Source organism: Eublepharis macularius, chromosome 8, assembly GCF_028583425.1.
Source record: "Eublepharis macularius isolate TG4126 chromosome 8, MPM_Emac_v1.0, whole genome shotgun sequence".
In the NCBI taxonomy this organism is placed as follows: domain Eukaryota; kingdom Metazoa; phylum Chordata; class Lepidosauria; order Squamata; family Eublepharidae; genus Eublepharis; species Eublepharis macularius.
The window spans coordinates 41,078,726-41,092,474 of record NC_072797.1 but is presented as its reverse complement, the minus strand read 5'-3'; the positions used below and the strand labels follow the sequence as shown (position 1 = coordinate 41,092,474).

General features: G+C 40.9%; 1 protein-coding gene across 1 annotated transcript in view; it reads left to right on the top strand.

Annotated features, from left to right (window-relative positions):
• The window catches only part of ANKDD1B (ankyrin repeat and death domain containing 1B), a 42,026-nt gene extending 29,474 nt beyond the window's left edge, over window positions 1–12,552 (top strand). Inside the window, exons 12-15 of the mRNA XM_054987209.1 lie at window positions 3,113–3,208; window positions 8,171–8,369; window positions 10,390–10,521; window positions 12,014–12,552. Coding sequence (XP_054843184.1) covers window positions 3,113–3,208; window positions 8,171–8,369; window positions 10,390–10,521; window positions 12,014–12,072 — 486 coding nt within the window. The 3' untranslated portion in view covers window positions 12,073–12,552. The remainder of the gene's footprint in view (window positions 1–3,112; window positions 3,209–8,170; window positions 8,370–10,389; window positions 10,522–12,013) is intronic.
• Window positions 12,553–13,749: the final 1,197 nt, after the last annotated feature.

The following is a 13,749-nucleotide window of genomic DNA, read 5'->3' as shown; positions in this document are numbered from 1 at the left end:
AATGGACTTTTCAGCTGTCACTTTTCCAACATTCCGCCAAGCTGCCTCCGTTTCCCATCAAAACTTGAGGGAAGCTGACAAGTGTCCAACCTGTGCCTTTTGTCACTTGTAGTTCCGCTCATAGTTTGTTGTTACATCCAAACTGAGTTTGTGCTCATCCTTCCAAGCAGTATTGCAGTCCATGATATGATCATAGTTTGCAATCTTGGTTTGCAAAGGGAGCACAAACCATTGGATTGGATCTTAAAGGGCCCTTGCATGAGGGGAAGACGGATCCATTTGTGCAAAGAGGCAGGCATTTACTATTTTCACAAATTTCACACTTGAAACACTGCCCCATGATCTGCATTCTGGGGGTATTGCCAGGTGTTCCCCAGCCCTCCAGAGCAGCTTTTGGGTTGTGTACATGGCTGCAGGAGACAAGGGGAGGAGGACAGAAATTCCCCTTCTGTGAGAGTTGCTTATAGGTCTGAGGAACCAACTCCAAGTTATTGGTTCAAAGGAGAGGAGGGATGAATACAGCAAAGGCACACATAAGCACAGTGGGGTTTCTCGCACAATACTAAAACAGTGGTGTGCCTTTGTATCTGAACCATGTCAGAATGTTTAACTTAGATGGGAAAGAGACAAGTTCAAATATATGTTTAGCCATGAGTAACTGACTGACTTTTGGCAAATCATTATTTCTCTATATCTATTTTTCATGAATGTTGTGAGGATAGAATGGAACAGGCCCACGAAGAAATTGTTAGATAAAAAAATTAATCGTATGTTTGAGCCTGTTTAAGCTTTGTTGTATTGTGTTTAAATGGAAATGAATTAGCATTCTGATTGGATCAGTTTCTCTATTACTGTTGGGGTGGGGGGAGGTGCTATTCAAGCCTCCTCAACTTTAATAGTATGGAAAAGTGCCCAGCTGGAGCAATTTATGCTTCCTCATGAAATAGGGACAGACAGATGTGAGGAAGCGGTTCCAATAATAGCTATAAAAGTCTGTAGAGTGTTTAAATTTTTAAGGAGCAGGCCTAAGGAAATAGCAGGTCTGTGAAAACACACAGGGGTATTTATTTGTTATTTATTTACGTCTTTTATAGTCCACCTTTCTCACTGAGTCTCAAGGTGGATTACACAGGGTGAGATTACTACAGTCAATTTCAAAAACATTTGAATAAGCAATGCCATAGGGTATATAAATGAAAATTTGCAAAGATTTAAAACCAGCAGAAATCCAATGCAGACTTGAAGAAAAGCTGAAACAGAGCATTACCAATTCTAAGACGGACATATTAAACAACATAGAATGTCCCAGCAAGATCATACATAAAGCAACAGATAGTAGTACATAGCAGCACATAGTAGTAAAGTCTTATGTTCCCTATCTCTTTACTGATGCATCTTTTTGAGACCACTACCTTATAGTACAGCCCTCCTATCTGAGCAAAAAGCCCTCTTACATCGTTTGTGGAAAGCCAGGAGTCTGGGAGCTTTCCTAACTTCTTCAGGTAGGCCATTCACTTTTGGCCATTAGTGCTTCTACATTTAAATGTAGTATTTGTATTTTAAAATAAGGTTCTTCTGTATAGGGTCACCAGGTGGGATCAACAAAAATACTGGACACACCTGATAGAAATTTTGTTGACCTTGCAGGGACCACATGGCTTGGCAAGGCGGCCTGCTGATCAGGAGACAGAGAAAGAGACGGGCTACAAAGTGCCACCACTGCTGTGTGTGCTTCATGCCACACCAATGCTGGCAGTCAGGACTCAGGAGCCCCCACCAGACAGTGGCAGTTTAGTGATTCTGGGGCCCTGAGCAAAAATCTTGGATGCTCCCACTTCCTTTCTTCCCTCCCAACTAACTGATTTTAACATACCTCATAGGGTTATTGTGAGGATAAAATGGATGAAAATGCTGTAAGAGAGCAAACAGGTATAAAGGAAGTAAATATTTATACCATTAAGATGCATAAGCCAAAGTGAATCCCACCTCCATCCCACCCTTGTTGCCTTTGGAATCAGGGCAGCGGGCCTTCAGAGGAAAAGCTGCTGGTGCTGCTGTTTGTCAAGGGAGGGAGGGAGGCAAGGAACAGAATGGGGAAAACAAGACAGAGAACTCTCAAGGGTGAAAATGATTTTGGGGTACTCCTGCACTTATTTTGGAACAGTGAAAACTCCCCCTTCCTGCCAGTGTCTGGTCAGCCAGGAATTTCGCCAAGGTTGGGATGACTGTTATAGGACACAATGGGGATTTAAGCTTTTCATCTGCCCACTCATAGCACTTGCTTGGACTGTGCTCCTGCTGGGTTTTTTTGCAGATGCCTCCCACTGAGAGACAGAGAAAGAGAGAAGCTGTCTGCTTTTCCCCAGATGGGAGCCAGAAGAGGTAGCCAGCTTGGAGAGGGGGGGTGATGCAAGGCAGGGAGAGAGCAGCACCCCAAGTGAGAAGGGGAAAGGGGGGAAAAACAACATGAATGAGCAAAAGGTAACTACTCATCTAGCAGTATAGGGAGAGCCTTGATACCTGGATAATAAACCTATACCCACCCCTTTCATGGAGAGGGAGAAAGCACTCTTCTGCTTGAGGAGGGGGAGTTTCAGTTCTCCTCCTGGGTGGAGAATGATGGAAATGCTAGCACCAGTTACAGTTTTCATTCCACCGGCTCATCATCCACAGTCAAGCTCTAGGGTTTGATTTCTTGTTTTTCTCCTTTATTTTCTCATTTCTTTCTGTTCTGACCCTCGAGTTCTCCCCTCACTTTGTCCCTTTGGAGCTGTCTGTTTCTTGGATCACTTAATAAAAAAAATACTAGGCATTAAGTCTTTTTGCAATTTATTTCCTGGACAGCAAGCACAAAGGTCGAAACTGGACATCTGGTAACCCTATAAATGTGTAATTAGTGTTCAAAAGTTGTAAATAACTTCACTCTAATCCAGCGGACCATAAATACAGCAAAAGGCTTGCGTTACTGCTCACTGCTACCCATGAGGATGGCATCCTTTTTAATTTTTCAGGAACCCATCAGATAGTGTAATCCACAATTGGATTCTGTTCTTTGTGTCTATGGTGCGAGGTTTCTTATCTGCTTTCAGTAATCCATTATTTGCATTTTCAGCAAGGAAAAACTGCACTAGCCGTGGCTTCTAGGAGCAATCATGCCTTGATTGTGGATATGATTATAAAAGCTGAGAGGTATTTCAAGTGGAAACAGGTAAGAAATAACTTGGATTTTGTCATGTACTGGGTTGAGCTTCAGGCTAAGTTAGGCTCCTAATGCTTTATTGTTCATTGGTTACTTTTCATTGGCAGCAGCCAATCGGTCCACAGAAATAAAGACCAACCAAAGGGCTGCAAATCAGTTACATTGTATATAGTTGATGCAAATTAAGGATTTTAGTTGTGTGTGTTCGTATTGGTTACTGTTTGAAAGGAGCATGGGGTTTATGTGTACAGATTTGCTCCTGTTCAGCCTGTGCTGTCTGTCTGCTTCTGGTCTTCAATAAAGATGTTATTATGAGCTGAAATCCTTACTAGCTGAAATCACTATGAGCAGAAATCACAATACTTAATAGATTTATCAACTTAACTTCTGATTTCTTCAGAGTGTAAACACTTCCTGCAAGAGTTTGGTTTCAAACTAGGCTCTAAGTTTCTAATATCCGAGGTAGGCCTTGCATAGATTGCTATAGCACGTTGAGAAGGATGTGGACTAGGATGTGTTACTTTGCCACAAGATTGAGGGGGTCATCTGGATTGTGGGCGTGTGTGTGTGATTGATGACCCCAGTGCAATGACATCACTTCCAGTACAACGTGGAAGTGACACCATCATGCTGAGGGCAATGCTGTAGCCTTCAATAGAGATTTGGGCAAACCATAGAGTTTTGGAAGCAACATCATTGCCACCTCCCCATTTCTCTGAGCATTTCCTCCCATCACCCACCACCCAGCTGAGTGGTGGCAGTCAACAGGAGCTGGAGACAAGAGGTCCCCCACTCCCAGTAGGAAATGGTAAGCCTAATGTGGACTCTTTTCATCTCTTGCTCCAGACCTAGGCATTGATGGCAGATTGACTTAAAAAGTTGGAACTTCCTTCCTCAACTTAACACCCTAATCCACCCTTATTTTTCTGTTTCCTTACTAGCTGATAGTATTGGGATCTCAAACAGTACATGTGGTTTTGGTTTCCCGAAAGTCCGTTTGTTAGATATTTTAAATGCATGTTATGATATGTTATGTGTCTCTCTCTTTCCCCATCAACCTCCCCCAACCCTTTCCTTGACTTCTCAGTGTATAGTAACTTCCCTCAATGGTACTGGGGCAAAAGGATTGTCTATATGTTTTGTTATATGATACAATTCAACCCACATATCGGTGGTTTGCTGTGGCATTGTTTGGGGCAGTACTGAGCTGATTTATCTCTTATTTGTTTAGGACATTTATAGGCCACTTTGTGAAGGGACTCAATGGCTTACAAAGGAGAAAAAGAGTACCAAGCTAAAAAAACAAATTGAGAAAAAATCTAGGTTGGTCCAGGTCTGCCCTGCTGTCTCTCACAGATTAAAGGCAGTAAGCACAGGCTAAGAGCTCAAGGGCCCATGCCTGTGGTACTCCCAGGCTGCAGACAGAGGACAAAAAAGAAAACCCGCCTCAGCTAGATGGAATTCAGGTAGCTTGCTTACAGCAGGATCCTCCTTGTTCCCCTTTTGTCAGGAATGCCTCTGGCCTTGCCCAGGCTAGATACTTGCAGGAAAAGGAGAAAACAAGTCAGCTTGCTGCCAGGAGGCTGTTCCTGACATTTCCTGTTTGTCTATTGGGTTGCCAACAGGCCTGGAGTAGTGTCCTAGCCCTTTAAAAGAGGTTTAGTGGGGGGGGGGCAGCTGAAGGTTTAATGGCATGGAAGTAATTATTTGTTTACTGTATTTTTGGTCTGCCTTTCTCACTTAGACTAAGTTCAGATTACATATCGTAATTTGATAACAGTCCATATGTAGAGACTTCTAATAATCACAGTGTAGGTCTATACAATCAGTAGGAGGGGACATTGAATGAGCTATGTAGTACAACTAGGTGAGGAGGGCTATGTAGCAGTAGGGTTTCCAGCCTCCAGGTGGCTGGAAATCTCCTGGAATTGTAACTGATCTCCAGGCCGCAGAGATCAGTTCCCTTAGAGAAAATGGCTGCTTTAGAGGGTAGACTCTATGGCATTATACCCCATTGAGGCCCCTCCCCTCCCCAGACTCCACTCTTTCCAGGCTCCACCCCCAAAATCTCCAGGAATTTCCCAACCCTAAGTCTGCAGCAAGCTGAGAGGTCACATTGCTCCTAGAAATGACAGCTCCTGTGATGTCATCTGACCTTCAATTCACTTTACATGAATGGGTTCAGGGTCAAAGCGCACAGTAGCTGCAGGGAACAGCATGTTAAAGGTCTGCAGAGGCCCATTTTGGCTGAGGACTGTGATATGGGGGGAGGAGGGGCCAAAATAGTGCCTGGAGGAGTTATGTACCCCATTTTGGAGCTGCACATGTAGTTTTGGCCCTCAGTCAAGTTCTCTGTGCAGGCATGAAAACAGTGAGTAGGAAAAGCAGAAGTAGAAAAATGTTAGGAGTGACAAAATATTAATCGAGATCACAGGAGGATACAAAATCCTAAAAAGCAGAATACTGTTCTGCTAGTATGATTGCATGTGTGTTATATTTGCAGGCCTGTTGTGAATTTAGTTACCAGAGACCCAATCAAACATGTAACTCACTGGGTGGCTTTTACTGAGGCGCTGTTTCTCAGACCAACTTACTACATAGGACCATTGTGAAGATAAAACATAAGCAGCAGCATACATGCAGCTTTTTTAGCAGCAAACATGACACATACAAATTTACTTAGGGTTTTAAGAACTCTGTTTTGCTGCAGAATCAAAGTACTCTCCTTTCTACAGACAGGAGCAGAATCTTTATCTTCTTGGCCGATTCCAGACGGCCCTCCGCATCCCGAAACGTTGTGCGTCGGAAAACGCGAAATATCACGTTTTCTCACACGAGTTTTGCGCGACCTCGGGATGCGGAGGGCCGTCTGGAATCGGCCCTTGTTTCATTGAATAAAAGAACATGATGTACAGATTCAGCTTTGATTAGTTGGGAGCAGTGTGTGGCATACGTAGATCTTCACAGGTCTCTTCCATATGGGGAAATGAAGTTTAAGAACCAAGAGATTACATTCTGCACCAGAGAGAATGGAGAAACAGCTTTGGAGCCTGGTTATTGTCATCTGGATATGTATCTGCAGATGTTTATAACCAAAATGGGCAAAGGAGGGAAGTGAACATTTCATTGCATGCAGCTGTTGAACAGGGAAGCGGAACAAGATCTGAATAAATCAGACAATGGGATCTAGTTGTTGTGATAGTTTGGGATTGTGTCCCAGACACATGATCAGTTTCCCCCCTAGAAATTCCTGTTACACTTAAATTTTGTTCTTTATTGTTGCAAAGGAGCAGCAAGAGAACCTCGTACAGATAAGCATGAGGTAATAATACAGTATTTCTTTCAGAAGTTTAGTATACTTTATGCATTTTTAAATATTTATTTGCAATGTCAGAAGTTTCAGCCAGTTCCTAACCATAAGTTATAGTGTGCTACGTAGTTGAACTTCCTTTGAGGAGTGATTGAAAATTAGATCTGGAAAACACCGAGGCCATGTACAGAAATATCAGCAAACAGGAGTCTGTAAGTCTGCAGACATTTTTTTCTGCAATAGACCCTGTTTATTTTTGCTTGTCTTCTTTCCTAAAGCACACGAGCGCAGCCTCCAAACTGCATGCAGATTATGTCTTCTGCTGTCCCTCCCTCCAGTGCTTGGTTGGGCTGTGTGCTTTGATTTTTTTCTCTTTAAACGGCTAACACAATCAACTGTGAGCCAGGAAGTCCCTAGTGCAAATTGGTCTATACCTTTAGGTGGTCTTAAGCAAGTCGGAATCCTATAGCTTTACATACACATACAAGTTTGCAATAAAGGAGTTGCCTTATGGGGCTACTCTAAGGTTTGTTTTATCTGTAGATGGGCCCCAAGATCTGCATTTTCTTCCCTTCATTCAGCATTATAAAAGCCAGTTGTACATGCTGTTAGACCTGAGTGTGTCTACTGTATATTTTTCATGCCATAGTGAGTAGCCACTTGTGTGTCCATGTCTTTAATTTCTTGAAAGTGCGATGCTGAGATTGTTTTATTATAGCAGGTCTAATTTACAGTGAAGCACAGGCTGAGAATTCAAAATGCATATGGGATTTTGGATAGGGTTACAAGCTTAGCAACATGGAGATAGTGGCCTTGACCTACAATGCATTGATTAAGTCAAAGGTCCTCAAATGTTTTGAAGTAGGACCCCCTTCTAAACTTACTTTGCAAGTGGGTACTGACAAGTACAGTAACTTCACACTACTTTCCTGCTTTAGCAAAGAACACAAGAATCTCACAACCATTAACAGTGATCAAGTTCATAGTTTTATTTTATTTGTTGCCTTGCTATGCAACATGCAACACGCTTTATTTCATGAACATTTTACACATTGTGCAGAGGCAAACTCAAATTTGCTACTAAGCTCACAGAGCCTGCTCTCATAGCGGCTTGTGAATATTGCAACCCACTTTTAGGTTCTGACGGACATTTTGAGAACCACTGCGTTTCGGTTTGCTGACTGAAAACTTCAGCACACACTAGAATAACTGCAGCAAACTCTGGTTCCTCCTGTTCTTTCAGAATATTATGAGCTGCAAAAGGGCCAGATTGTTTAGTTCTCTGATATATTTTGAAATTCTTCTGATGATTACTGTTAAAGCTGCTAGGTTAACAAATGTCTTGCTTGTGAACAATAGAATTCTGTAAAAAAGAATTGGAAGCTAATGGCCAATGAAACGTGCATTTGTGGATGTTACAGTTTCTATAGGTATATTTTTTGTTTTCCTTCAACTTGGGTAGTTGCCATTGTTGTTGGTATTGTTACCAATACACATTTTATGTGTGTGAGCCAGTGTGGCATAGTGATGGTAGGATGAGTAGGGCAGTCCTAGTGAAGCATTAACATCCAGGGGAGATTTTTAATCATTTGTATACCTATCATTTGAAAAGTCATATGGTTAAACCTGTACAGCTTATCTGTGGACTCTTTACTTTCTAGGAGCATCTCCGAAGTGGTGGTAATCTCCCTAATGAGACCTTGTCTTTTAAACAAGATCACAAAGCACAGACCAAACAGATCCGCTCCTCCCTCTGGAATTTGTCTTACAACCAGTTAAAAATACAGGAATGGAAAAAAGTCGCACAGTTCTGGCAGTTTACAGATGACCAAATCAAAGCTATTGAAGAACAGTGGACAGGTCAATATACTGGATTGAAAATGGTTGTACACTTTTTGAAGATAGGGATATGGGAAATTCAGTTTGGAGTCGGACTAACATTTTTCATTGACAGAAGTTAAAGTGGCTATTTTCTCCTGGACTAAACATTTCACCCAAACCATACTGCTGCCTCTGTTTGTGTGCTTTTTTTAAAAAAAAGAGAGAGTAAATTCAGGTAAAAAACAAGAACTACTGCATGCTATATCTAATTTTCCAAACCAGTACAGAAAAAGTAATAAATAGTTCAGTTCTTTTAAACAGATAAAGTTATTAAAATCAGCCTCAATAAATAAAAGATCTAAAACTATCCTTAAAAGCAACAATACTAAAGAACAGTGAGGTAATCAACACCAAGCAACAGAGATCAGAAGAGAGATACATTTGATAAAACTTCACAGGCAGGCAATTACCTGAAAATTTGCGAAATAAAAATGTTTTTGCTTGATGCCTGTAAGCTTGCAGCTTTGGCAAGGCTAGTGGGGGAGGTAATTCCATAGCCTTGGTGCTACAATAGAACGTTCACCCACCTCAGATCATGATCTGAATTTGTGTACCAGGAACAGAGCAGTAGAGCTCTGGATTTGTCTCCTTTCATAGGTAAAGAGGGCATGCTTGATTGATAACAGCAATTGGGTTAGGAGGCAGAGAGAGACTACCAGCTTCCTGTATCTACCTCCTTAGCATTCAGGGTAAAAACTAATGCTCTCTTCTTCAAAAGAGGAGGATTTCCTGGATTGATTGGATACCCATCAGGTTGGCTTGGATGTTCTTAAAAATCATCAGAGCACCTGCTCTGAAGTTGAAGCAATATTATAATGATTTTGTAGTATCTAATGAAAATTGACCATAATGCCTAGGTTGCATCTTTACAGATATCCTCTGCTGATGCACTGGCATCAAATGCTGTCATACTTGTAGGCTCTGTCCAAAGCATCTCCCCCTCCACCACCACAGCTCAGCTGAGGTGGCCTGCTCAGTTCAGCAAGGCTTTTAAGTGAAAGGAGGAGGCTAGGAAGACAAAAACAAGAGAAAATGACAGAAGAGAATGTTCCCTGGGGTGATGGCAAAAACTCTGCCTCTTCACCCATCAATCAAAGAGGGCTTCCTCCTCTGAATGAGAATGCAAGGTTTCCCTAAAATTAGTTGTATGTCCTTTCTGGACAACATTTGAAGAGATTTTCTTTAGACCCTTGTTTCAGCCATTAGCAAATACTGCTGTGCTACTCAGTCCTATGCATTTTGTTTACTCACAAGCAAGTTTAACAGTGCGGTCCTATGCAGAGTTACTTGTTTCGGCATATTGATTTCAGTAGGCCCACACTGGAATAGGACATAAGATTGCATTGTTAGTCTGCCAAGATTTTACTTTGTTAATGTAAAATGAAGGGCATGTGACTTACACAGAACCAAATTTTGCCTATAAGATTTTAAACTTCTATTTTGTAGAATGCCCTCTATTCTTTTGGAGATGATATATTTTAAAAGGCACTAATTTTTTGTGAAAAATAATATATGCTGTAAAAACATATTACTTTTTTATGGTCTCTGCATATCACATGGGCTTTGTGCCTGTACAGCTACAGTTTGGAAACTTCTAGAGCCAGCTTGGATATACAATGTTAGTATACATGCATTGGTCAATATCCATATCCACAGCATCTTGTAACAACAATTTGCCTGTGCATAGCGTCATGGTCATCCCGCAAAATATGGCCATACCTCAAGCACCTGACACTCTTAGCTCTTTAATGTGCTCTGACATACCTAGTTTTGGGAGGAATTGAACAAGAAGTTATAACATGCACCCCTGGGTGTGTGCACATGGGGCTCCATCTCTGAAGGACTTCTTCTAAAAGCTTTTTCTAAAAGTTTCCAAAGCCTAACTCTAGAGGCAGAAAACACATCAGCATGAATGCATAGATGATCTCTCAAAGAGCAAGTTATAGGAGCCTGTTTGTTTTACTTCAGACAACTAACCGTTAGTATATTTAATATCTAGGGAAAAAAGGCTACAAGGAACATGGTCATAGAATGTTTCTGATCTGGTTGCATGGTGTCCTATTGGCTGGTCAGAATCCAGTTAAACATTTATATGAAGATCTGAGGAGAGGAGGATTCCAACAACTAGCTGGTGAGCAATTGTTATGAGTAAACACAAGTTCATTAGCTAGAATGTAGATGTTTATGGTTAAAAGGAAGCAGCTCCATACTTTTTTTTTGTGACACAGAGGACACTTAACAGAGCCTCTGATTGTTCAGAACCCAGATTTTAATTTTAGCAAGATTCAGTGCCATATCTTGTCCACATATACACACATGTGTTGCTATAAGCCTACAGAGATGAGGTTTAAAGTGCTGGAGGAGTGCTTGTAATCTTCAAAACAAAATTCATAAATGGCAGGATTAGACATGGGCATGAATTGAAATATGAATCAAATTTCGTGACGAATCAGGCTGATTTGTGTATCACAAAAACATGTTTCGTGGGGATTTTTCACAAAATCCACAACTTTTGGGGCGATTCAATTCATGAATGCTTCGTGATACCAGACAGGCTGGCGCCGATCCATTGATTCCCTAGGCAACATAGGCCCGGCATGTCTGCAGACCTTTTGTTGTCGTGGAAACTCCAATCTTAGCCCACATAACCTTGACAGGCAGCTCTCCTTGCCAACCTGAGATCTCTTTCTGTTCTATGAGAGCAATGAGCAAGGGGGAAATGAGCCTTCTGTAGCCACGGGAACACCAATCTCATCCCTCCAAACTCTGTTAGGCAGGTCTGTCTGCCAACCAGAGAGCTCCTGTTCTGCTCTATATGAGCGTTTCTTATATAAGGCACAGTTCTATGCCTCCTGCTTTCAGTTCCAGTAGACGGAGAGGGAGGAGCTGTTGCTGGGATTTGGAGAGTGAGAGAGTGGATTTGGGAGCTTTTGGCTGGATTTGCTGCTGCTTCGAAAGGCTGAAAACACTCTTATTTTCTGCTCTTGTCCTTGCTGGGAAGGTTGTTGGGTGAGGGTGCCTTTGAAGTCTCCCTGCAAGTTTGGCATCTCTGGGTATGAAAGGGGCTGTTGTAGGGCCCCAGGATCTGACGAATCATGAACCCAATGAATCATTTTGTGAAATGGGACAATTTCGTGAAAGGTTGTGGTTTGTGGAATGCAACAAACCACGAAATTCAGGGTTTGTTTTTTCCCCATTTCGTGCCCATCTCTAGGCAGAACCCTTCTGCCCAGGGAAGAAAAAAATGGTAAAAAATATTTAAATCCTACACAACACTATTTGTTACAGAATGGATATGACAAAGATCTGTGAACATGTCCATTTTTTGTATAACCTGTAAGCACACATGAGAAATAGAACCAAGGCAGCAGCAGAACAGAAAATACCTTTGTGAAGTTCTTAGTAACAGCTAGACAGCCAGTTTGTGGGTTTTCTTTGGAAAGAGGAAGAATAAAGTTTAATGGTATAGTTACCTCTGGTTTCACTTTAATGTGTAACATATGTGTTCTTTGTAGCATAAAGTAGGCTAGCTACTGAATACTGTAGGCCCAGTTCACATCTGCCAGATATTACACAGAAATCAGAAAACAGCAGATTTGTAATAATAATATTTTCTCTTATAGAGAAGATCCGAGCAGAGAATAATGCTGGCATAGAATCCAAGAAATGTACAATCCTATGAACTCACTCATGGAAAAGAACTTGATGGCATGTTATAGAATAATTTGAAAATGCAACAATTTTCTAGTAGTTCAAACACTATTCTTCAAAATGTACTGAACTTTAATTTTATATATATTTGTGGTACAAAAAGAATTGATTAAAAGATCCAATTATTTTAGGCCAGATAAATACAGAATGTTTTGTCTCTGCTCAATAAGTTTCTCTGATGAGTAACTTCATGTTAGACATGTGAATTACATTACATTATTTGTGTTAGATATGGAACAGATACTTTGGAAGTGAAGCTAAACTTTGTGGATAGCTAGTATCACCTTTATGGTAGGCAGCTACATCAAGCTGTTTTAGATTTGTCCAATATTTAGTGCCTTAAGAAATGTAAGTTATGTTTTCCCAGTACAATTCCTTGCATAAGCAGTTTGTTCCTGTATAAATGTTTTTAAATGGGGAAATTTCCCCTTGAATAAATTGTGCTTATATATGAAAGCAGACCCTAAAAACCATTGCCAGTGTAAATAAAACTTTTTTTCTAGAATGGTGTGACAGACATAATATTATGAAAGTATTAGGTATTCAACAGAAAAAGCGCACAATCCATATATGTGGGTTTTTCAGGCCCCCTCTCTCTCCCTGCAGACCCTTCTTCCTCACCCCAAATGTGCTCTTGGACATCCAGGACAGTTTTATATGGCATTAAATATGCTGTTGCTAGAAGAGAAAATTGGAAGCTTCTGCTCTGTACACAGCTGGCCCTTAAGGAGGTTTTTGGATAATAGTTCGGTAGCTATGAGATAGGATTACAGTGTGTGTAAATTCTGTGCATACATTCTATGCATTAATTCACTTTCAACTCAAGAGTAGCATTTATTCCTGAGTAAATATCTTTACAATCAAATCTATTAATGTGAAAAGCTCTTGCTTTTTAAAACCTACACTGCTGGGTTTAATGTTGGGTCAGCAGTCTGATTTCAGTAGAACTTTGGCAGCCAAAGCCACCTCAGCTATGAGTACGGGGAATAAAGATACCCAGCTCTATCTTTAAAAAAGAAAAAAAGCCTAACTACACTCCTTTAGCAGATATAACCAATTCAATTCCTCTCCAGCCCTGTTCACAAGTTACAATGAACACACATACAATCCATGTACAGAGTACATTTGCTTTTTCTTTATACATGCACTGAGTAATTCTCACATTACATTCAACAACTAAGCATGTGATTTAAGCCACACATTTATTCAAGTACTGGACACATTTGTAAAGTGCACACAACTTGGCTGTTTCTTACAAACAGGGATATGCAGGGACATGCAGACTGTATGTGCATTGACTGTAACAGATAAAGAGGGGAGAACACCTCTGAAAAACCAAGGGTGAGAGGTACTCAGTACCAGAAGTAACAATAAAAAAATGGCCTGAATTGTATGAAAACGAGTAATATTAATCATAAGTAGTGACTCAAAATATTAAACATACAAACATAGATAGATGTGATAAACTTATATCATAAAGTATGCAGAGCAGTAGCATTCACTGGACAAAATAGCTGTGCAGTACACAGAACAAAATACCTAAAACAACTGGCTGGCTGCCAGCTAATTAAGACCGGTTTCGGTATCTTCAGAATTGCTTTTATTTGCAATCTGACCCTGAACTGGTGTTGTGGTGGGTTAATTATAT